Source organism: Terrapene carolina, unplaced genomic scaffold, assembly GCF_002925995.2.
Source record: "Terrapene carolina triunguis isolate 2854851 unplaced genomic scaffold, T_m_triunguis-2.0 Scaffold141, whole genome shotgun sequence".
In the NCBI taxonomy this organism is placed as follows: Eukaryota; Metazoa; Chordata; order Testudines; family Emydidae; genus Terrapene; species Terrapene triunguis.
In genome coordinates this window covers 3,559,955-3,583,779 of record NW_020664492.1, presented here as the reverse complement: position 1 = coordinate 3,583,779, position 23,825 = coordinate 3,559,955, and the positions used below count along the sequence as shown (strand labels likewise).

The 23,825-nt window shown below is 43.6% G+C and overlaps 1 protein-coding gene across 3 annotated transcripts in view; it reads right to left on the bottom strand.

Annotated features, from left to right (window-relative positions):
• The window catches only part of LOC113406828 (cyclin-dependent kinase 8), a 177,847-nt gene that overhangs the window by 17,643 nt on the left and 136,379 nt on the right, over positions 1 to 23,825 (bottom strand). For all 3 annotated transcript variants that reach the window (XM_026653597.2, XM_026653598.2, XM_026653599.1), the window contains 3 exons: positions 13,853 to 13,996; positions 11,366 to 11,435; positions 9,845 to 9,917 (listed from right to left, as the gene is read on the bottom strand). In XM_026653597.2, coding sequence (XP_026509382.1) covers positions 9,845 to 9,917; positions 11,366 to 11,435; positions 13,853 to 13,996 — 287 coding nt within the window. The remainder of the gene's footprint in view (positions 1 to 9,844; positions 9,918 to 11,365; positions 11,436 to 13,852; positions 13,997 to 23,825) is intronic.

Here is a 23,825-nt window from a genome sequence, read left to right as displayed (position 1 = left end):
TGTGTGTGTGTGTGTGTGTGTGTGTGTGTGTGTGTGTGTGTGTGTGTAAGGATCAGCGTGTGAAAAGGGGAAAAGACTCTTGAGAAATCGGAGAGCCTATGAAAATTTGCCCCATTTATGAAAATTGGAAAAAAGTGTTCCTGGGAGCATCATAGAACCCAGAAATTCACTGGTGCTGGGAAGAAGTTATTCACCTTATGCAGTAATGATGGTTTTTTGAGATGTGTGTCCACTGCAGGTATGCTTGGGTCCCTCTGCTGCTGATCTGAGAACTTCGGTAGCAGTGTTTGTAAGGCCCACACATGGGCAGTCTCTCCTCGTACTGCACCACGAGACTAGTCAGCGCATGCAGGCTAAGCCCCCTCAGTTCCTTCTCTACCTTAGAAAGCAACAGAGGGTCCTGTGGCACCTTTAAGACTAACAGAAGTATTGGGAGCATAAGCTTTCGTGGGTAAGAACCTCGAGACTTGCATCTGAAGAAGTGAGGTTCTTACCCACGAAAGCTTATGCTCCCAATACTTCTGTTAGTCTTAAAGGTGCCACAGGACCCTCTGTTGCTTTTTACAGATTCAGACTAACACGGCTACCCCTCTGATACTTGACTTCTCTACCATAGAGTTACTGACAGTGGGTTGTGGAGCACCCACAGGGAGACATATCTCAAAGAACCATCGTTACTGCACAAGGCGAGTAACTTTTTCTTCTAGTAGTGTCCCTATGGGTGCTCCACTGTAGGTGACTCCCAAGCAGTATCCCTTCTAGAGGGCTGGAACTTTGGAGTCGGGTCAGTTACAGATGACAGTGCTGTGGAGCCGAAGATGGCATTGGAGGCGGAGTCTCCAGTGATCACAATGTTCTGTAAAAGCATGGACTGACACCCACATTGCTGCTCTACAGATAGGGACATTCCTGAAGAAGGCAATGGATGAGGAGATCAACCTTGTGAAGTGTGTACCAATAGTATTTGGAGGTGTCATATTGCGAAGTTGGTAACATTGTCTGATACAATTCGAGATTCACTTGGAAAGTCTTTGGGCTGATACTGCTGAGCCCTTGGATCATTCCGCAACAAAGATGAAAAACCTGAGGGACTTCCTGAAGACCTTCATCTTGTAAAAGGTAGAAGGCTAGGGCTCTTCTGAAATCTAGAGTATATAATATAGCCTTTCTGTTTTCTCAGTGAGGCTTGGGATAGAAGGCTAGAAAATTAATCAATTAAATCACGTGAAACAGGGAGGTTATTTTACAAATGAATTTTGAATGTGGTCTGAGCGTCAGGGCTGGCGCTTCCACTAGGCAACCCTAGGCAGTCGCCTAGGGCAGCAGGATTTGGGGGGCGGCATTTTGCCATCCTCGGTGGCAATTCGGCGGTGGGGGTCCTTCCGCTCCGCGTCTTCGGGGCACTTCGGCGGCGGGTCCTTCACTCGCTCCGGGACCCACCGCCGAAATGCCTCAAAGACACAGAGCGGAAGGACCCCCGCCGCCAAATGTTCAGAGGAGTGCTGCCGCCCAGGGCAGCAAAAACCCTGGCGCCGCTCCTGCTGAGCGTAACCTTCTCTGGAAAGAATACTGTGTGGGGGGATGTGCCATCAGAGCCACTATTTCTCCTATTCTCCTGGCTGAAGTAATCGCTACCAGGAAGGCAGTTTTAATTGGGAGATATGTAAGTGAACAGGTGGCCATGGGTTTGAAGGGAGGCCTAGTCAGTCCTTTCAGTACCAGGTTTAAGTCCCATGTGGGTGTAGGAAGCCGAAGTTGTGGGAAGAGGTTAACTATACCCTTGTGGAATCTTCTGGTGTTTGGGTGCAACAGCACTGAGTATCCATCTACTGGATGGTAGAAGGCTGTTATAGCCACTAGGTGGACTCAGAAAGCTTAGAGACACCCTAGATCTTTTTAGGGACAATCTAAGATTTGTGGAAGTCTGGGAGATTTGTTGGGATGTACATCAAAACCAAAACCTGGACCATTTTTGTAGGTAAGTATGTTGTGTCAAGGATTTCCTACTGTGTAGTAATGCCCCTTGCGCCTCCATCAAAGAGGAGCTTTCCAAGTGTTTGAACTGAGGAGCAGTCATGCATTGAGGTGGAGAATTGCCAGGTTGGGATGTAGGGTACGTCCTCTGTTCTGCGAAAGGTGGTATGGTGGAACTGGAAGAGAGATCGGTGGGCACATCACGAGCTGTGACAGGTAAGGATACTAGGTCTGTCTCAGCCAAGCAGGAGCAATCAGAATGATGTGTGCTCTGTCTCTTTTTATTTTCAGCAGGACTTTTGATAGTAGGGGAAAAGGAGGAAAGGCGTAAAGAAGGTCCCCGTCCCAGGGGAGGAGGAGAGGATTGCCTATGAAATGTTGTCCTACCCCCCATGCCTGCTGCCATGTGCCCCAAGAGTTGTAGGCTGTTTCTGACTGATATTTGTGGGCTCTTTTGAATGGTCTCTGTGAGTGTAGCCAGAGAGAGGAATCTGTGTTGAGGTAGGAGAGCTCTGGCCTGTAAAGAGTCATGGTCGGAGCCTATGAATTCCAGGTGCCGTACTGGAGCGAGGAGTGATTTTTGTGCATTGATCTGTAGGCCCAGTTCTAAAAGCAAATACATTGCAGCTTTGGTGACCCGGTGAGCCTCTTGGAGAGACCGGGTTCTGAGGAGGCAATAGTCCAGATAAGGATAGATCATGACCCCTTGGGAGTGTAAGTGGGCTGCCACCAGAGAGAACCTTGGAAATTACTCTTGGGGCCAATGATAGCCAGATGTGGAACACCCTGTATTGGTAGTAGTCTTGTCCAAGAGTGAATCTGAGAAATCACCTGAGAGTCAGTAGAACTGAGATACGGAAGTAGGCATCCTAAAGATTGAGGGCCGAAAACCAGTCTCCCTGTTCCAATGCTGTAATGATCATTGCTGAGATGACCATCTTGAATTTTGAGCCTTTACAAACTTGTTGAGAGCTGTGAGGTCTCATATGGGTCTCCAACCTCCTTTCCTCTTGAATATTAGGAAATAGCAAGAGTAGAACCCTATGCTTCATAGCTGTTGAGGTACTGGTTCTATGGCTCCTAATGAGGAGACTATCTACCTCTTGTTGTAGTAAACTCTTGTGAGAAGGGTGTCTGAAGAGAGTCAGGGAAGGGTGTTGTGGAGGGGGCGGGGAGGTAAAACAGGTAGAGTACCCTTTGCAAACAATCTCTAAGACCCATCGGTCTGATGTTGTGTGCTCCCAGGTGCTGCAGAACGCTGCCAGCCGGTGGCCAAATGGGTGGGAAGCGGTGGTTGTTTGTAGCAGTTTCGGGGAGTTATCTAGCAGCACCTCAACCAACATGTTGTAAGGATAAGGCCTTTTCCTGTAGCCATATTGTAAGGCCTAAGGCCTTTATCAGCAACCGTTAGCTAAGAAGTGGGAAGTCACATCTTCACATTCCATCTAAATTACATTAAAACAATGAATTTATAGCATCCACCACAATGAGTTGGGTGGGAGAAGAATTCTCTCTCTTGCCGGGACATAATACTCTTTGTTCGCCCGCTTGCATGTCAGTGTGACCAATGCTGGGGGTACACCATCTTGTTTTCGCAGGATTGAGGAGAGCCTCATTAATAGGAAGGGCAACTTTTGAGAAGGAAGATGAATGGAGGATGTCAAGGAGCTTGTGGTGTGTGTCCTTGACTTTTTCCAGCAGTAGCTGGAGAGAGTCTGCAACTCTCCTTGCGAGATCCTGGAAGAAGCAAAAATAATCAGCCAGGGATGGTGGGGGAGGCATGACAGCCTCATTGAGACGGAAAAGGATATGGTCTTTGGGGTCGCCTCTTCCTCGACATTGCTCTTATGCTCCTCCAGGATTTCTCCTGGAGGTTCTGAAGCCCTGGACACCGTGGCCGAGGGAGCATGTCTCAGGGTTCTCAAGAGGGGCTAGAAGCCCGAGAGGCATGGGGGCAGTATGTAGAACCCAGGGGTCCCAGTATGGGCCACTGGTGGTGGCATAGAGCCCGGTGATGGTGCCCATGGTTGACCGTACCAGGATAATGGTGGTGGGGCCATATGAGGATATGCCCCGGGGCCCTGTTAATATCTGGCACTGTAGGGAATGTGGGAGGAGTATTGAGATACTCCGTCCTCTGGTTCGCTGAGTCTGCACTAAAGAGCAGGGGAGAGTGGCAAGGCAGCGGGGAAGACTCTTGTGCTGGACAAAGACTTGGTGCAGAGGTCCCGGTACCGAGGAGAGGAGACTCTGGCACGCCGGTTATACGGAGGTCCCTTGATTGCTGGAATTGCAGCCGTGCGGACTGGCTCAGTGTCACTGGTGGTGCCAAGGAGGATGGACATCTTGCCCACACCAGATGTTCATGTGCCAGATGGGCGTGTCGGTACTGATAGCGCTTTCAAGTGCTTGCTCCTGTCCTCCTCCCGCGGCGCTGTTGACTCGGTGCCCATGCCCATTGGATCTGGAGATGTGTCAATGGTACCTGCCGTTGTAGACTGTCTTGAGCCATGGGTACCGCGCTTGATCTGTCCTGGTGCAGACAGTACCGAGGATACCAACCATGCTGGGGATTGTTTGTGGCTAGCTTGTGGCTCACTCTGGGGACTTCCAGATCTCTTTTTTGATTTATGAGAGACATCAGCAGCTGATGTCATCACCCCATAGCCCTTGGATGTTGAGGAGTGTGGGGAAGACTCACATCTGCTTGGTGACTCTTGTTGCAGGTCCAGAAAGGGTGTGAGGGCTGCCTCCATGAATATAATCTTCTGCCTGAGCTCTGTCCTCGCAAGACCGAGGTCTAAGCTACTGACAAAGAGCACACTTTTGAGGGACATGTCCTTCCCGAGGCAACGAAAGCACCGTGAATACGTGTCTGCGACAGGGATAGCCTTGTTGCATGAGAGGCACTTCTTGAAGCCCAGAGACCTGGGCATACCCTGTTGGGGGGAAGGGCCCCCAACAAGAAAGGGCAGGAAGAAAAACAAATAAAATCTCTTTGTATGTATAGATTTATTTATTTATTTATTTTTGAGAAAAGAAGACACACTGCAATAACTCCTACTAAAAACTAAGCTCTAGGCTACAAAAGTAAGGCTGAGATAATAGTCGTTAATGGACTGCTGAGTGGGGTTAGCCCACGCATGCTGACTAGCCTTGTGGCGAGGCATGAGGAGAGACAGCGCATGTGCAGGTCCTAGCGGACACTGCTACCAAAGTTCCCCGATCAGCAGTGCAGGAACGCAAGCACACCAACAGTGGAGCACCCATAGGGACACTACTCGAAGAAGAATCTGGGTTCTGCCAACTTCAAGAGGGAAAAATCAATGTGCAATTTCATGAACATTTTCAGACTCAATCTTCCCCCTGGGGCTTGTCCCAAAAGCTCTGGTGGAATTAATATGGATATCCCTGATCTTGCACCCTGATTTAACCCCTTCTTTCGGGGTGGAAATCCAAAAACATTAGAGGTAAGAAATACACAGTTAAGGTATCCAAACAACTGCTGTCCTATAGTGATACCATGGGGGGAGGAGAGGGAGGACAAATATAAAACATTTTGTTAGCCCATCCTATCCATGATTACTTTGTGACTGGCTGTCTCCAATGAACAGAAAAATGAATCTCCAGGCCTTCAAGATTTGGAAAACAAAGGAGAAGTTTTCAGACCAAATTGGCCAGACCATTCACCCCTCTTCAATGAAGCTAATTTGCTCTGAACCAAAGTGATCCATTGTCTTATTGTGTGGGATACTAAAAGTGCTTATTATCAAGACCTATACTACATGGCAAGCTTGACCTACATTTTGTAGCAAGACCCCTGCAGCAGACTGGAAATGCAGCAGCTTCAGATAAATTAAAAAATTGAGGTTATTGAATTAAATATGAAAATGAATAATAGAATCACTACAGGTTTCAGAGTAGCAGCCGTGTTAGTCTGTATCCGCAAAAAGAACAGGAGTACTTGTGGCACCTTAGAGACTAACAAATTTATTATAGCATAAGCTTTCGTGGGCTACAGCCCACTTATGCATCCAAAGAAGTGGGCTGTAGCCCATGAAAGCTTATGCTATAATAAATTTGTTAGTCTCTAAGGTGCCAGAATCACTACAGTATTCCCAGTGATATTTAATTTGATATTAAATTTATGTTATGCTGCCCATATATTTTTAATCTTAATTTTCAAAGTGCTCCAGAATTTTGTGTTGGAAATGCCTAACTGTACTATAGAAGCTGTCAGGAGGAAACTAGAGATTTTGGCAGTTAGGTAGGAAAAAGTAGGGATTTTTGGCTCCTGGCAAGGAATGAAAAGCAGTTTGGGTTTATATGATAAGCGCATTACCTAATGCTGAAGTGATCAGTAATGAATCAGTTACCACGATTGACACTAAAATTTGCATAATCGGATTTGCTATTAGATTGCCTAATTGATATTTGAAAATGTGATAAAGTGACCTCTTTTACATACTGTAGAATTAGGATAAAATGGTGTATGGGGCGGGAGGGGAGGAGAAATTTTTCAGTAACTCTTAACTAGCAATTGTGTGCTACTCTAAGATTTTGTATTATCATGTGGAGCTAGCAGTGAAATCTTTGGCCTACAATAGTGTCAAATGTAGTCAAACTTGCAGGCAAAAGGCAGCACATCTGTACTAAAGCAGGGGTTCTCAAACTGGGGGTTGGGACCCCTCAGGGGGTCGCGAGGTTATACCTGGGGGGTCACGAGCTGTCAGCCTCCACCCCAAGCCCTGCTTTGCCTCCAGCATTTATAATGGTGTTAAATATATAAAAAGTGTTTTACTTTATTGGGGGGGGGGGTGCACTCAGAGGCTTGCTATGTGAAAGGGATCACCAGTACAAAAGTTTGAGAACCACAGTTCTAAAGGAAGAAAAAGGCAGTTGGAATTATTGGAAGCATCTTAGGCCTCCAAATTCTATAAACTACAATTTACCCCATTTCAAATCACAATAATGAGAGACAAGTACAAAAGTGGTGATGTATTGTCTGTATCACCATTTAAAACTTCATGTCCAACAGCACTTGTCAAAGGTGTATTATTCACTTATAGATAAGGCTGCAAGTTAGTCACAGATTCCATGACTTTCCGTGACCTCCGTAGCAGCCAGTGTGCCTGGCTCAGGGGCAGCTCAGGCAGCCCCTGTGCCAGGCGCACTGGCCACTGCTGGGACAGTCTTGGGCTCCTGTGGCCGCCCCCCCCCCCCCCCCCCCCGCAGCAGAGTTTGGGTGTGGGAGGTGGCAGGGGCAGCGGATGGGGTGAGACGGGTTCTGGGCAGCGCTTACCTGGGGGACTCCACGGAAGTGGCAACATCCCCCTCCCTCAACTCCTAGGTGGAGGTGTGGCCAGGCAGCTGGCGCTGGGAGTGGGGTGGAGGGAGATTGGTGGGGTCGGGAGGCTCCCTACCTGGCTCCATGCCTGCCCCCCACCAGCAGCAGCAGAGTTCGGGTGTGGGAGCGGGCAGGGGGTTAGGGCACATGACAGGGTGTGACAGGCTCTGGGTGGTACTCACCTGGAGGGCTCCCTGGAACCACGGCCAATGGGAGCTGCAGGGGTGGTGCCTGCAGGCAGAGGCAGCACGCAGAGCTGCCTGGCCACACCACCGCCTACCAGCTGAGCGAGGGGGATGTTGCCGCTTCCGGCGAGTCCCGCAGGTAAGTGCCGCCCAGAGCCCACCTCACCCCGATGCGTGCTCCAACCCCCTGCCCCCTCCCGCACCCAAACTCTGCTGCTGCTTTGGGGGGGAGGGGCAGAGCCAGGTATGGAGCCTGCCGGCCCTGTCAATCCCCCCACCTCCCTTCCCAGCACCAGCAGGGGTCCCATGCCACGCGCCACTGCCCCCTCCCCCAGGCTGCCCTCCCCCAAGTTTTATTCACTGGTATTTTTAGTAAAAGTAATCGACAGGTCACAGGCTGTAAATTTTTGTTTACTGCCCGTGACTTTTACTAAAAATATCTGTGACTAAAACGTAGCCTTACTTATAGAATCACTTACTGGTATCATCCTCACAAAAATTACAGATATTTTTTGTCAAAAAATATACAATATTTTATTTACATGCAATGCCAAATATGTATTTAATTTAAATAATGTATACTTTTGCAATAAAACACTATGTAAACTATCTAATTAATACAAGAACCACATTTTATGATGCTCTGTTCTCATTCCTGATATGGTAAAAATTGGGTTAATTTTATTATGAGCAAAGTGGGAAAAGGCACTGGCTGCTTTGCTTATGTACAAAGATTCCCTAGTGTTTTGCATAACACTACAGACTTTGTATGTATTGGGTACAAATGTCTGCACTACACAAGCCACCTAGAGGTGTGTTTGACTCATTTCTTCAAAAGTGGATTTCCAATTCAAAGAGGATAAGAAACCTGACAGTGATCAGTTATCAGGTATTATATCAAATGGTACTCTCCTGCAGAATGTAGGAATACTTCACAGTTGTTAATGCATAATGACAGAGGTCTCAATTATGCACTTTAATTAGATGTTTGATTTGCATAGTCACTGTATTTAAAAACAACAACTAACTGTACTGTGCTTATGAACATCTCTACTCAGATTGGCTACTGTAATCCATCTGCTGCAATTAACTCCTGTTCTCACAATTTTATGCTGTTTATCACCAACTAAAATGCTGCCTGGATTCACTCAACCTTTGGCTGCAGCAAATAAATTCCACAGTTTTAATGAAAGAAAAAAAAAAAAAAACCAAAGAGCAAGGAAAGCGGGGCTCTGAAATTGCCAAAAGTGTGTTGGTTTAAAAACAAAAAGAGTAAAAATGCTTGGGCTTGATTATCCATTCAGTTGTAAGCGCCACTTCAATGGGAGTTTCAAGCAACCTATGAGACAATCAGGCCCCCCTTGACTCATTTCCTTCCTCTCTCATCCATCTCAGCTTCTCCTCTTCCTTCCAAGGTCATGAAACCTCTTGTTCCTATATATCTTTACATTGGAAAGAAGATGCTGGAATTCTCCAAGTTAAATTGATAGACTTGTTTCTCTTTAAACCTGCTGACAGAGGTCAGCAGTACTTTATATCTAGGTTTTTAAATTTGCCTAAATGCTCTTTAAAAATAAGCAATGTATCAACAATTCTACAATATATCAGTTTGCTAACATAACACACACAAAAATCAGTTCCTAATTCAGCAAGTTATTTAAGCAATATGACTACTTATGTCCTTATAATTATACAAAAGCGTAAGTACGTTGCTGAATCAGAGTTTTAGCAAGGAAATATTTTGGTATGCAGCTATCACAATTTATGAGAAGAACCTTTTACTAGGAAGCATCTATAAATAAGCCATTAAAAAAAGAGTTGTGCATCTAGGAAGCAGGCTCTTTAAATTTTATAAACTAAACTTTCAAAGTTCAATACAATATTTCCCAGAGTACATATTTGATACATTAAATAAGGAAAATGTTCAAATCAAATATGCATCCTCAAGAATTAATGATGTTTTTGTATTTATCAAAAATAGATTTTAATTTGATTTTTTAAAATACACAAATGTAAAAGCAGTAAAGTGCATTAAAAACAGAGCTGCAGTATCAAAAATAAAACCACAAATTTACCATGATTATTAAAAATAGAAAACCTGTGATGTACTGTATTCAAACGCCAATCCAGTTAAATTCTTCATGTAATCATTCTATTAGTCAGGAGCAATAAATGAGAAGTACTCTGCAGTGTTTCCAGTTCGGAAACTATACGTTAATAGTTTGGAGCACTGCAAATAAATTCAGTGAAAGAGCACTTGGCACCAGCCCAACCCCCAGTTTGACCACTGCTAACATATATGTGGCTTTTTCAATTGATATGACTACCAGAAGCTTACCAAGTGGAATGCCTTACTATCTGGTTTAACTTTATGTTTTTCCATATATTTGATAAGGCTGCAGTTGGTATACCTGAAAAAAAAAAAAAAAGTATTGTATACATCAATATCAGTACTGGGCATTTTTAGAGAAAGTTAACCTAGTGCTTATGAAAGATACTGACTGACAGCTCTAAGACTAAAGCTCCATTTTTGTCCATTGAATAGCTAAGGCACAGGCACCAGCACCAGATGCTTCCTTGTTGACAGAGAAATAACACTTTTGTCCTCCTAGCATGCTTGTAAAACATACAAAACGACCACAAACAAAAGTTCTCTGAATGATTTACATGTGTCTCAAGTACCATTTGGATTAGACTTCCTTTTCAGCAAGTTTAAATATCATTTTATCAGTCTGTACTGTTTTAGTGCCAGCAGGCATGGAGCTTAAATATTTAGTCAGCCCTTTCAACACTGTCCTAACAATACACTGGTTGCCTTTCAGAATCTCCCAAAATTCACTGCTTTTGGGATAGGCGCCCAGAGGCAATGCAACTGCTATTGTTTAAAACATAGTAGTTTAGCTGCAAGGCTAAACTGCAATAGGTCAGAACACGAATCTGCCTGGTGAGTGTGGACATATTAAGCCATTTGTATTAAATTGTTTCTATCCAACAGGTTCAAGTAGGAACAGTTCAGTTCTCTACTCCAGACAAAGACAAACTACTCTGTCAAGATGACTAAACGCACTTCTAAGAGACCCCATTGCCTTCACCTCCCCATTTAGCTTTGCCCCATGTACTGAGGGTTTGTCTTCACTACTGGTAAATCGGCACTGCTGCGATCGATCCAGCGGGCATCGATTTAATGAGTCTAGTGCAGACGTGATAAGTTGATGGCAGAGTACTCTCCCGTCAACTTCCCTACTCCACCTCTCCGAGAGGCGGAAGCTATGTCGACGGGAGAGCATGCGTGGTGCAGATACCACTGTAAGTCCATCTAAGCTACTTCGACTTCAGTTACATCATTTATGCAACTTACCTCGTTAGTGTAGACCAAGCCTGAGACTGCCAATTATACTGACAGTTTGTGTGGAAGTAGAGTCAGGCCACCAACTCTATTCACATATTTATCACAAAGGAACAATTTTCCATCACCGTACACTTGGCACAAATCTGAAGTTGTAACATCTAAGAAAGGCTGCGATTAGCAACCTCAAGAGTCATCCAGTTCCATTCACATACATGATCAATTTCACATCTGCCACTTTACTTCTCATTTCACTATACAATGCTTTCTGGATAACCAGCATCTGGCTTCTAACATTTTCTACACTTGAACAGCCACAGTACACTGAGTTTTAAGCATCCTGGTATCCTTATTTCCTCCATCATCTAAGCCATAATAATTGCATATTAATCCTTTACCATATGACTATAAGATGGTGCCTACTATAGCAAAGTATTTTTTAATAAGGTAATTATAATTAAGATAAAATAGACAACTAATCTCTCAAAAAAGCTCAGCAAAGCTTTAACTTACGTGTTTCTTCTGAAATCTTTCATTAATGTTGAATGTTCAGGCATCTTTTTTATGTCCTCCCAATCTTTATCTGCAAGATCAACATGCATTAGTACTTTCTCATATGCCTTTTTAAGGCGTTTGTATCAGGGTGACAATTTGTTCAACAGGAAATCACAAAGACAAACTGACAAGCCAGTTTGAGTCAGTCCCAACCCACAGGAACTACCTTCATTGCTCACTAAGATAGATAATGAGGCCCAAAGATGCAGTATACTCCACTCCTCCTAAAAAGTTGCCTTGGACAAGTGAGTCACACCAAGTCAAACCCACCATGATCAACCACAACCACCATATCAGAGAACCCAAAAGGAAATCAGTGGCGGTATCATTTCCTCCTCTCAGCCTTTCCTGTTCTAACTACCCCAAGTTCCTAATGGCTTAGTGGAGTGGTTCTGCGTGATCTGTTTTGCCATTAGGGTGCTTGGGATGGCATTACCCATCATTTGCAGCAGCCATTGTAGCTGCATCCACGCTCAACAAATATAAAAGTTTTAGCCAATTCTATCCCAGACACATGCTGTAATTAAAGGATATATGTCAGCAATGATTAAGGTATATTATCAAGTGCAGACTATGGATAAGGAACCTATTTCTCAATTTATTAATATATAAGACAAAAAAAAATCAAATAACTGTTAAAACTATTTTAATGTGACCCTGAAGTTTGTGATGTATCTTTCACTTTGTAAGTAGTTTTTAAGAATATAGTCAATCCCAAAACTCCAAGTCGGTAGCTTCTTTTTCTTCTGAATTATTTTCCTATTCTCTGGGATGGCATTTACCATTTTCCTGCAGACAAAGAACCATGTTTCTGGCGTAGAGACTATATGACATTCTCCTGTACCCGTGGATTTGAAAAATCTAGCCATCTGTATAATTTAGGTTTGTACTCCTGGAACTTTATGAGCTGCAGAACTTTACAACTGTTTATAATTGCATGGCATTAATGACAGAGAATAGACATCAACCTGAAAAACTGAGGACTTTGCTGGTCCATCTAGATAGAAGATGAGGTCAAAAATCTAGAACCAACTATGGAGGGAATTTATCTAATTGTTTCCTGCTTTGCATGTTATCTTTATTTCCTTTTCCTCCCTCTCATATTTGTCTGTTTTTGCACCAGATTAATGGTTTTATAATGGCAAATGATACAAGAAAAGGTTTTAAAGTAATAAAATGGTAAACAATTATATTCTTGGGTAAGAAGTGGGGACCTTCACACAATGCAATCCAAACTTATTACAAAACATTAATACAATACTATATATTTACATAGAACTTCACAAAGACAATCTCTGCCCCAAAAAAGTTTATCTTTCTTTATTTAGACTCTAAAGACACACACACACAAAAAAAGGTTTAGCAGTGAGAGATGAATGGATTGCTTAAAGAAATCCGCTTTAAGGAAATTTTTTGAAGGAGGAAAGAGAAGGCACTAGATAGATGGGGAAAGGAAGATTGTTCCACAAGTTGGGAGTAGCATGATAGAAGGCATGAAGCCAAAAGTGGGAAATGGAAATTAAGTGTTCAGAAAAAAACAGAAAAGTGACTAGGGGGTGAATATGAAGGTGGGGAAAAGAGTTTGAACTTCTTGTGATAAGAGGCAGGAAGCCAATGAGATTCTAACAAGGTGATGGAAGAACAAGACTATTTGTAGAAGCCTGTTGAATGGACTCTGCATGATGGAGGGAATAAACACAATGGAGGAGAGAGGGATCAAATATTAAAATAAGGCCTCTATCATTTTGACAACACACCAGTAGCCACATAAACACCAGAAGACATCCCACTAACCCAACAAATGTTCAGGGGTATCTAAACAAGGTACTACCAAGGGTTGAGGGAAAGGCATAGCAAAAGGCTCGCTGTTCGGAATCTACTTTGGGTCTGGGCTTAGGCCTGACCCTCAGTTTTCTGGTTAGACAAAAGCAGTTTTTCCAAATCAAGACACACTAGTATATTTTCTGCCACAACAGAAAACTGAAAATGAAAATGCAAAATCGTTTATTTTTGCAATAATTAAACATTTGCAAAAGATTTACCAGTAGGTGCAATACTTCTTGCCCAGATCTGCCAGTCCTCTGTAAAGTTTAAAGTATATAAGAAACAACACTGAGGAGATACCCAGAAATACTGCTAATGTTTTTATTTCCCTGTAAGAAAATTCAGTCCTTTTAAATATGGTAAAATATTGAATATACATACAGATGTTACAAAGTCAATCCTATTAGTAGTAGTAGTAGTAATATAAAATTCCACTTGGTAGCAGCATTATGTTTAGACTCACTCTCGATTTTGCAATTCATGAAACAAAGATTATATTTGAACAGCTTTATTGCTTTGATCAGCTGCAACCTTCATATGCAAAGACAGCAACAATTTCAAATACACGTATCTTGGTTTGAATAGCAGTAATTAAAAAAAAAAACCACACACAATATGTACCTGCAGGAAATCCCATTACATTGAATATTCTGTCCAGCTGGTCATGGTGATAAGGATTACTAGTTTTGATGTCCTCTTGTCGACAGTGGAATATTGGCTCTGATGTTAGCAGCTCTGCAAATATACACCCTATCGCCCAAATATCTTTTTTAAAAAGGAGAAAAGAAATAAAATCAAATGGATTTTTCCAAAAGAAAACACAGATCTTTGTCAGGTAGAAGTATAATTCTTAAATATCTTATAAATTCTAAGAAATAAGGCTCCTGGATGTCAAGTATTCAAGTGGAACTAGAGATTTCTATTACAAGATTGCAACACTTCAAATTTTACCTTTAGGCTGCAATCATCTGTATACAGCACAGTAAGTAATTCATTTTGCAGAATGCACAGTAATTTTATATGATGAGAGCTGAGAAAGCATGCAATATCTTAAAAGTTTGCAACTACTAGTCACTGGGACTAGAAGTTAGTTGACCAACTGGGGAACTGTCTATAAATCTTAACTAAATAAACAAATCAAATCTTGATTTTATCACTTTTCACCTTCGCCATTTCACTTTTATGTTGTATCCCTTTCCCCTGCCCTTTGCCTTTTTTACATTTCAAAACTTCAGAGGCCTATAGGTGCTCCTATATACTAATAAACTCCTAAAAAGGTATGTGTTCAAAAGAATTTTTCATAAGGAAAAAATGTTGACTTTTCTCTACAAAAGCTCAGAGATAACTCACTTTCAAAACTTCATCTCCCAAACTGAAAAACATGACAGAAATAAGGAACAATCCCCCTTTTTAACCACTATTAGAATGTCATGTCACAATGCCCCTTTCAAGAGCATTAAAATTAAGAGTATATACATATATGTACTGCTTATATACATATTTAAGATACTTTCCAAAATCAAGACATGCTTAGGAAAAACTTTTAATCTTCCTGTTATGCCTTAGTTTGTAAATTCAGTAGACACATTGCATTTTCTAGATCACATTTGCTATAGTGTGCATTTATAAGATATCTAACTAATGTACCGTTGTGCTCAGCAGCACCTTGAATGAGTAATAAAAGGTCATGAACAAGGACGGAACCAAATGATGTACACAGCGTAATTTCACCATTCAATTTTCACATAAAGTGAGTTTTTAATCTATATTGAAAAAAAGTTATGAGCTAAAGCCCATGAGTTTCTCTGCAGCTCCACATGCTGCAAGCAGAAAATAAATAGCTGATACATTGCTGTAGAAGGAGGAAACAATAGGATGACAAGCAAAGGCTTAGAGAAAAAGAGAAGAGGTTAATAGGTTAAAAAATGTATTTAATGGTGAGAATATTCTTGGTAAAAAAGTTGGCAGTAATAGTTGGTGGAATTTTTTTTTAAGGTGTTCAACCTAAAAAGGCAGTAAAATAATTAACATTTTCCATTGGAATTACACAAGGGTGAGGTATAAGAGAATGCTTTACAGGAGCAATAATTTATGCACAAGTGTCTTAAAGTATGTCTACACTGCAATAAAACATCTGTGACTGGCCTGGTTCACGGGGCATGGGCTGCAGTGCTATAAAATTGCAGTGTAGATGTTTGGGCTTAGACTGGACCCCGCAAGTGGGGAGGGTCAGAGGCTGGGCCAGCGGCTGGGCCAACAATGGGTGTTTTACTGCAGTATAGAACAATATCCATGTGGTTCACAGAATGATTAAAATGCACTAGTGAAAGAAGAGAAAGTCACTCACCATGTGCAGTAACTATAGCTCTTTGAAATGTGTCCCCCTATGGGTGCCCCACTCTAGGTGAGCTTTCGCCCAATGGGTAGGTAGCAGTGTCTGTTCAGCCCATGCACGCACCCCCTGCAGTCTTGTGCCCTGCACGAGTCTATGTAGAGTTGCATAGGCAAACCTCCCTCATTGCCTTCTCTACCGCAAAGCCTGTTGAACTCCGAAGCAGAGAGGAGGAGGGCAGGTAGTGGAGCACTCGTAGGGGGATACATCTCAAAGAACCACAGTTATTGCACAGGGTGAGTCTCCTTCTTTGAGTAGTGTCCCTTTGTGTGCTCCACTCTAGGTGACTATCGAGCAGTACTGTCTACGGAGGGGTGAGGCTTCGGAGTCAAGTCAAAGATTGACGGTAGAACAGTAGAACCAAATATGGCATGAGAAACTGAGGCATGTATGACTGCACGGGGTTCAGCAAATGAACGAATGAATGAATGTTCAAGTCGCAGCTCTACATATTTCTGTGACTGGGAACGTTCTTAAGAAAGCCTGTAGAGAGGGATCTCATGGAGTGACTTAATACTTCAGAGGTAGGTTGAAGATCATGAGACTGATAGCAGTAGGTAATGCAGCCAGATACCCATCTAGAGAATCTTTGCTTGGAAATCGGAGATTCCTTCATTCTGTCTGCAATGGAGAGAAAAAATCTGGGAGATTTCTTAAAGGGCTTAATCTTGTCTAAGTAAAAGGCTAATGCCCTCCTGACATTGAGTGTATGTAATGTTGCATCTCGTTTATCCCAATGTGGCTTAGGGAAGAAAACTGGAAGGTGGATAGATTGATTTATGTAGAAGTCCAAACATACCTTTGTCAGGAATTTGGGATACGGTCGCAGTGTGATATTCTTAAAGAAGGTTGTGGGGGTGGGGTATGTCATTTTAGTCCCTATTTTACCCACTCTTCTTTGAGCAGAAGTAATGGCTACTAAAGGCAGTTTTCATAGACAGGGTAGAAGGGAGCAGCCTGGCCATAGGTTCAAAGGGAGGTCTTGTAAGACATCTGAGTACCAAGTTGAGGTACCATGCCAGTGGAGGGCATCTGATTAGTGCGATGATGTTGTCCAGTCCCTTGAGAAACTTCCTCATTGTAGAATGAACGAAGATGGAAAAACCCTCTACCATATGATGGAAGGCCATAATAGCTGCCAAACGCATGTTTATGAAGTTTAAAGATAATGCTGTCATTTTTAGCTCTAAAATGTAATCTAGTACAAATGATAAGAGAGAAGATGGAGGTGAAAGATGTTTTTATGTCACACCAGTGTTTGAATCTCATCCACTTTTGAGTATATGCATCACAAGTAGATCGTTTCCTGCTACGTAACAGCACTCTCTTTACATCCTCAGAACGGGTTGTTTCTAACCCTGCAAACCATCTAGCACAGGGGTGGGCAAACTTTTTGGCCCAAGGGCCACATCTGGGTGGGGAAATTGTATGCAGGGCCATGAATGTAGGGCTGGGGCAGAGGGTTGGGGTGCAGGAGGGGTGAGGTGGGGGCTCAGGGCAGGGCACTGGGGTGCAGGAGAGGTGCAGCAAGGGGCTCAAGGGAGAAGGTTAGGGGGTTCAGGGCAGGGGGTTGGGGTGCAGGGTGCAGGAGGGATGCGGCAGGGGTTGGGATGCGGGGTGTGGAGTTCGGGGTGCGGGCTCCGACCTGGCGCTGCTTACCTCAAGTGGCTCCGGGGTGGCAGCGGCGCGCAGCGGGGCTAAGGCAGGCTCCCTGCCTGCCCTGGCCCCATGCCGCTCCCAGAAGCGGCCAACATGTCCGGCAGTGGCTCCTGGGGGTGGGGTGGGGCAGGTGGCTCGTTTGTGCGCTGCTCTCGCCTGTGGGTACCACCCCCGGAAGCTCCCATTGGTGCTGGGAGCGGTGCGGGGCCAGGGCAGGCAGGGATCCTGCCTTAGCCTTGCTGCACCATGGGGCTGGCAATCCTGCGGGCCGTAGTTTGCCCTCCTCTGATCTAGCAGCCATGCCTTGATCAAAAGAACCCCAAGGTTGGGGGTGATGGATTTGACCAGCATCCTGAGAGAGAAGATGGAGGACAGTCTGGAGAGTGATCAATTGACAAGCAGTGAGCTGATACAGGTAAGGAAACCATGTTTGTCTTGACCTTGTCTGAACAAAGAGAATAACTTTGGCTTTAGCTTTCCTTATCTTGAACAGCACCTTGGGTATGAAGGAAGTCGGGGAAAATGCATACAGAAGGCTTGACTCTAACGAAGGAGAAAGGCATCTTCCAGGGAGCGGTGATCCAGACTTCCTCAAGAGCTTCTTGTCCTTGGCTGGGGAGAACAGGTCTATCTGTGGGATGCCCCAACACTAAAATATGCGGTGGAGTATAGTGGGATCTATCTCCCATTCATGATCTTACGAGAGGTGTCTGCTGAGAGCATCCACTGCATTGTTTTGTATGCCCAGAAGGTAAGCTGCTGAAATGTTGATTTAGTTTCATATGCACCAATTCGGTGCAAAAGGAAGACAATCTTGCTCCCCCTTGACAGTTTATGTAAAACATGCATGACATATTGTCCATCATGATCTTTAGGCATTTGCCCCGGTCAGCGGGAGGAAATGGATACAGGCATTTCTGATGGCTTTGAGATCCAGCAAGTTGATGTGAAGGGTGGACTCGAGAGGAGACCACCTGCCTTGAATAGTGTGAGCAGAATCTAGGTGAGCTCCCCATCCTGGTAGGAGTGCATCCATTATTATTTCTGATGTTGGAGATGGCTGAGCAAAGGGGTTCCATGAACAAACATTATGTGGGTTCTTCCACTAGTTGAGGGATTTTTTTTTCTCCTGCCAAAGGCATGGAGAGTTGTTTGCTTGATGAATCAACACTTCTGAGCCAGCCCTTGGAGGCAGTGCACGTGAAGACTTGCATGATTTATTACGAAGGTGCCAGCTGCCATATGTCCGAATAACTGGAGATAATTTTTGGCTGATATTTCAGGGCTGACTTGCACTATAGTGCCTAAATTGGTTATGGACCTGTGTGAAGGGAGGAATGCATTGGCCGTTACAGCATCAAGGCAAGCTCCTATGAACTCCAGAGTTTGCCCCAGAGTTAGGGTGGAATTTCGGATGTTTAATTGTAGTCCCAGTCTGAGAAACAGGTCTATGGCCCTCTGAGTGGCTGTTGAAGCATTGTTAAAAAAACGCTCTTTGAACAGGCAATCGTCGGGGGGGGGGGCAATCACAGTTCCTCATCTGTGAAGATGAGCCGCTACCACTGAAAGAACTTTTGAGAACACTCTGGGTGCAGACCAGAGACCGAACGGGAGCACCATGTATTGAAAGTGCTCTTGACCCAGAGTGAAGTGTAGGAAACTTCTGCGCTGGGGTGGATCGCTATATGGAAGTAAGCATCTTCAAGGTCAAAAGCCAAGAACCAATCACCAATCAATGATGGAATTATTGCTGCAAGAGTTACCATTTTGAACCTCTGAATCTTTACAATCTGTTGAGAAATCTTAGATCTAGAATAGGTCTCAACCACCTTTCTTTTTTGGAGCCAGGAAGTACCTGGAATAAAATCCTTTCCCTCTGTGTTGCATGGGAACTGGTTCTATAGCACCCAGATTTAGGAGAGTGTCAATTTCATGTTGCAAAAAGTGCTTGTGAGAGGGGTCCCTGAAGAGGCATGGGGAAGGGGTCGTATACAGGGAGGGAGGTAAAGTGGATGGAGCATCCTGTTGAAATGATCTCTAACACCCACTTGCCCATACTGATTATGATTGTATATACACAACTATGGTCACCATTTTTATGAGACTATGATAAATTTTATAAAAAGTATGCCTTGTGAAGTATCATTTGAAATGTCATAATCTGCTGAACATTATTGTCCTGGTAAAATAAATGTATCAACATTGTATGTGAAGCTATAAGATTCTACTATGTATCATTGCTGTAACATTCTCCAAGTTTCAGAAAAGCAGGCCCAAACCAGTTTCTCAGGAACAAAGGACAGACCAACACCCAGAGATGTTAAAAGGCTATCACCTTCTTAAGTAGTCATTCTCCATTAACGGGGAAGGTGTAAACAAGAAATTTACATTCCATCACAAGGATGGTTCAAACCTCATGTCCACAACAGACTCAGTGTCATCATGACTCAGCAAGGATATTTCTAGCACAAAAAAACTGAATTATAAAGAGGGGAGGAAAACACTTGACTTCACTCCTCCTCCCATGTCTCTGCTCATGACATCAATGAATACCCGAAGGACCCTGAACTAAGGGGCAGGAGTCTCAGGCTGAAAGGAGGCCCAGCCTATACAATTTACTGTAGCGTATGGTGAGGAAAACCTTTGCTTTGAATTTGTTAAGTTAGCCATTAAATTGTGTTTTATCTTTTATTTCTTTTTGTAACTGATCCTGACTTTTATGCATCATTACTTGTAATCACTTAAAATCTATCTTTCTGTAGTTAATAAACATCTTTTATTGTTTTAGCATAACCAGTGTGTTTGGATTAAAATAGGTGGGAAACTCCATATGGGATAACAAGATTGGAGCATATCATTTTCCTTTGATGAAATGATGGACTTTCTAAGAGCATGCATTGTTCAGTAGTGTACTGGACATTTCTGGGGGGGAAGTCTGGGACTAGAGAGATTGCAGTTTAATTCATGAGTGGCTAGCTAGCAGCACTCAATACTGTGCAGCTGGGAGTGGTTTTATATGCTAGTGGCTATGTATGAACAGGCCAGGAGTGGATGTTCTTACAGCAAAGCAGTGTAAGAGGCACCCCAGGCAGGAGCACTGAGGGGACACAGCTGTTTAACAGTTCAGACTGTACCCTGGGGAATGTCACAGTGATATGTTCCCAGTTCTGATGGAAATGAAAAAGGTGGTCACCAAAGCAAAGGAGACATCCAGACTGTTGCAGCAGATAAGAGTAGGGGGTAGTAACTCAGCACCTTGACCAGCCCTTCAAAATTGGTGTTTCGAAGTTGTGGGTTGTGAGGTTGATGTTGGAGAAGTAGCTGGTCTCCTCTCCTGGAACTGTTCTCGATTATGCTGGGGTACATAATGTTTCTGGGAGGCAGGAAGCTGGGTGGGACGAGATCTCTGTGCCATCTGGGCCTTACTGAACTTTCTTTTTTATGCAGGGGTGTAAATTCCCAGAGAGCGCAAGGTGGCTCTTGAGTCTTTTAAGGCATGCAGAGATTTGATCACTTTTTTCTGCAAACAACTATGATCCATCAAAATGAAGATCCTCAACCAAATTTTGGACTTCCCTCAGAAAACCTGAGAGCTGAAGCCAGGAGGCCCTCCTCACGTCTAACACCTTGGAGACTGAATAAGCAGCTGTATCAGTGGCATTCAGAGAGGTCTGCAGAGATGTTCTTGCAAACAGTTGGCCCTCTGCAATGATCGCCTGGAATTGCTCCCTCTGGTCTGCTGAAAGATGCTCAATAAAGGCATTCAATTTTGAATAGTTAGCATGGCTGGTTTTCACCATGATGGCTTGATAATTGGCGATCCTAAATTTTAAGATAGCCAATGAATATGATTTATGGACAAATAAATCAAGACACTATAGGTCTCTATTGTATCGAGTAGATTTAGCATGGTGCCATCTGCCACGTTCATTCACAGCATCGACCACACAGGAGTTGGATTCGAAAATAATTCAGAGTCCTTAGAGGAAACATAATATTTGTTGCCTGCCCTCTTACAGGTAGGTGGTATTGTGGCTAGGGGTATGCAAAATTATTTTTGCAGGATCTAGGCCACATTAATGATGCAGACAGATGATTAAGTGTGCAGAATGTCAAGTGTGCTGCAACTCCTTAACTTCCTCCAGGGGAATTTGCAAGGAGACGCTATCCTTTTAATGAGATCCTGGAACCCTTTAAAATCGTTGGCCAAGGACAGTATAGGAGGCATGACAGCTTCATCCGGGGATGAGGAAGAGAAGCGGTTGACCTGTTCGGAGACCACTGTATGGGGGAAATCCCCTGGCTCGGGTCAGAAGCTGGTCAGAGTGAACTCTCTACCATGAAGAGATGTAGTTTAAGTTCCTGGTTCTTTCTGGCCCTTGATTTTAACTGTAGACAGAAATTACACTTTTGGGGAACGTGTGACAGCCCCAGGCACTGAACACACTGGAAGTATCCGTGACTGACGAGGACGAGGATAGACTCTCAATATGAAAGGCAAAGTTTAAACCCGGGAGAACCAGGCATACCCTCCCAGGGTTTACGTTCCCCTGAGAGGGAGGGGAAAAAAAAAAAAAAAAAAAAAAGAGGTGAAGGGACAATAGTCCTTATCCTAATAGTATAAGTAATATCTTTTTTTTCTTTTTTTTTTTTTTTAAATTTTGTTTGTTTTTTAATCTATAAAATTACTACGGCTAACTAACACAAAGGAAACTAAGAACTAACTCTAACTAGTAAGAACAAGAGAAAAATACAGTTGAGGTAAGCTCAACTCAGATACTGCTGAGACTCCACCTCAGGTCGAGGCAGCTGAGAAAGACTTGAGGGCAGTTTGCCCACGCAGCTCTATATAGCCGCAGTGCAGGGCACGAGGCTGCAGGGGTTGCATGCATGAGCCAAATGGACATTGCTACCTAAAATCTCCAATCTGAAACATGTGGGGCACAAACGCACCTAGAGTTGAACACCTCTCGGGACACTACTTGAAGAAGTCCTTCTTAAGAGAGTTGCAACCTTTGGCAACTCCCTTTAGCAAGCCAAGTAGTCAAAGACAGCATGGAATGGAGAATTCCAGTCCCACCCCCCTTTTTTTTCTTCTGTGCCTCTATCACTCTTTTTAAAAGCTATTAAAAGCACTAAAGAGAACTTCATACTGCTGTCAAGCCTGCTCTGTGATAGTTTGTACCACTGCCACGCACAGTCTCCTCTCTCTTACGTTTGGCATTTTTCACAGACTGACAGCAAGTGCTGACTGTGGCAGAGTAGTGTGACGTTGTGCAGTCTATATGGTTTTATAAAAACATGATAGTAAGTGACTATAACGTAACTGGGATATGCTTCATGCAAAAGGTCTCTTGTAAGGTACCATTACAAAGCTTATAATCTACTGAGTATGATCATCCAATTTGTATAAATGTACCACTCTTGTATCTAAAACTAGAAATATAAAATATAATTCTGAGGGCCTATTGTAATTATGTAAAGTGTGGGCCATTAATGATGATTTGGAATCTTGATGACTCCCATTAACCAGGACCATTGTCTGCAGATGGCTGTGTTTACCTGTGAGTCTTCCTGTATCTGTGTGTGCTGGCAAGTGGGCAATGAAGTCTTGCAGTGACATGTGATCATGTCACCTGAACTGGAATCCATCTTTAACCTGGTGCTTTTCCAGTGAGGGGGGGTGGAAACCCAGAGGGACAAAGGGTTCCCGCCTTATGCAAAAGATATATAAAGGGGTGGAACAGAACAAAGGGGAGAGAGGAACCATCATGAAGAATCCCCTAGCTATCACCTGAGCTGGAACAAGAGCTGTACCAAGGGAAAGAATTGTGCCCAGGCCTGGAAGGTGTCCAGTCTGAGAAAAACTTACTGAAGCATCTCTGAGGGTGAGATTATCTGTATTTAGCTTGATTAGACATAGATTTGCGCATTTTATTTTATTTTGCTTGGTGACTTACTTTGTTCTGTCTGTTACTACTTGGAACCACTTAAATCCTATTTTCTGTATTTAATAAAATCACTTTTTATTTAGTAATTTACTCAGAGTATGTATTAATACCTGGGGGAGCAAACAACTGTGCATATCTCTCTATCAGTGTTATAGAGGGCGAACAATTTATGGGTTTGCCCTGCATAAGCTTTATGCAGGGTAAAACAGATTTATTTGGGTTTAAACCCCATTGGGAGTTGGGCATCTGAGTGCTAAAGACAAGCACACTTCTGTGAGCTGTTTTCAGGTAAACTTGCAGACCCTGGGACTGTGTTGCAGCAGACGGGAGTGTCTGGCTCAGCAAGACAGGGTGCTGGAGTCCTGAGCTGGCAGGGAAAACAGGAGCAGAGGTAGTCTTTTGCACATCAGGTGGCAGCTCCCAAGGGGGTTTCTGTGATCCAACCCGTCACAAGTAGATTCAGCAGTGCCATGCTTGAGCTGTTCAAAGCAGATCAATACCGGCATGGGCAATACTAGGAGGAAAGTGACTTCCCCCAACTTTGGTGCTTCTTCTAGATAGACTTGAATGGAGGAAGAACCTATCTTTCTAT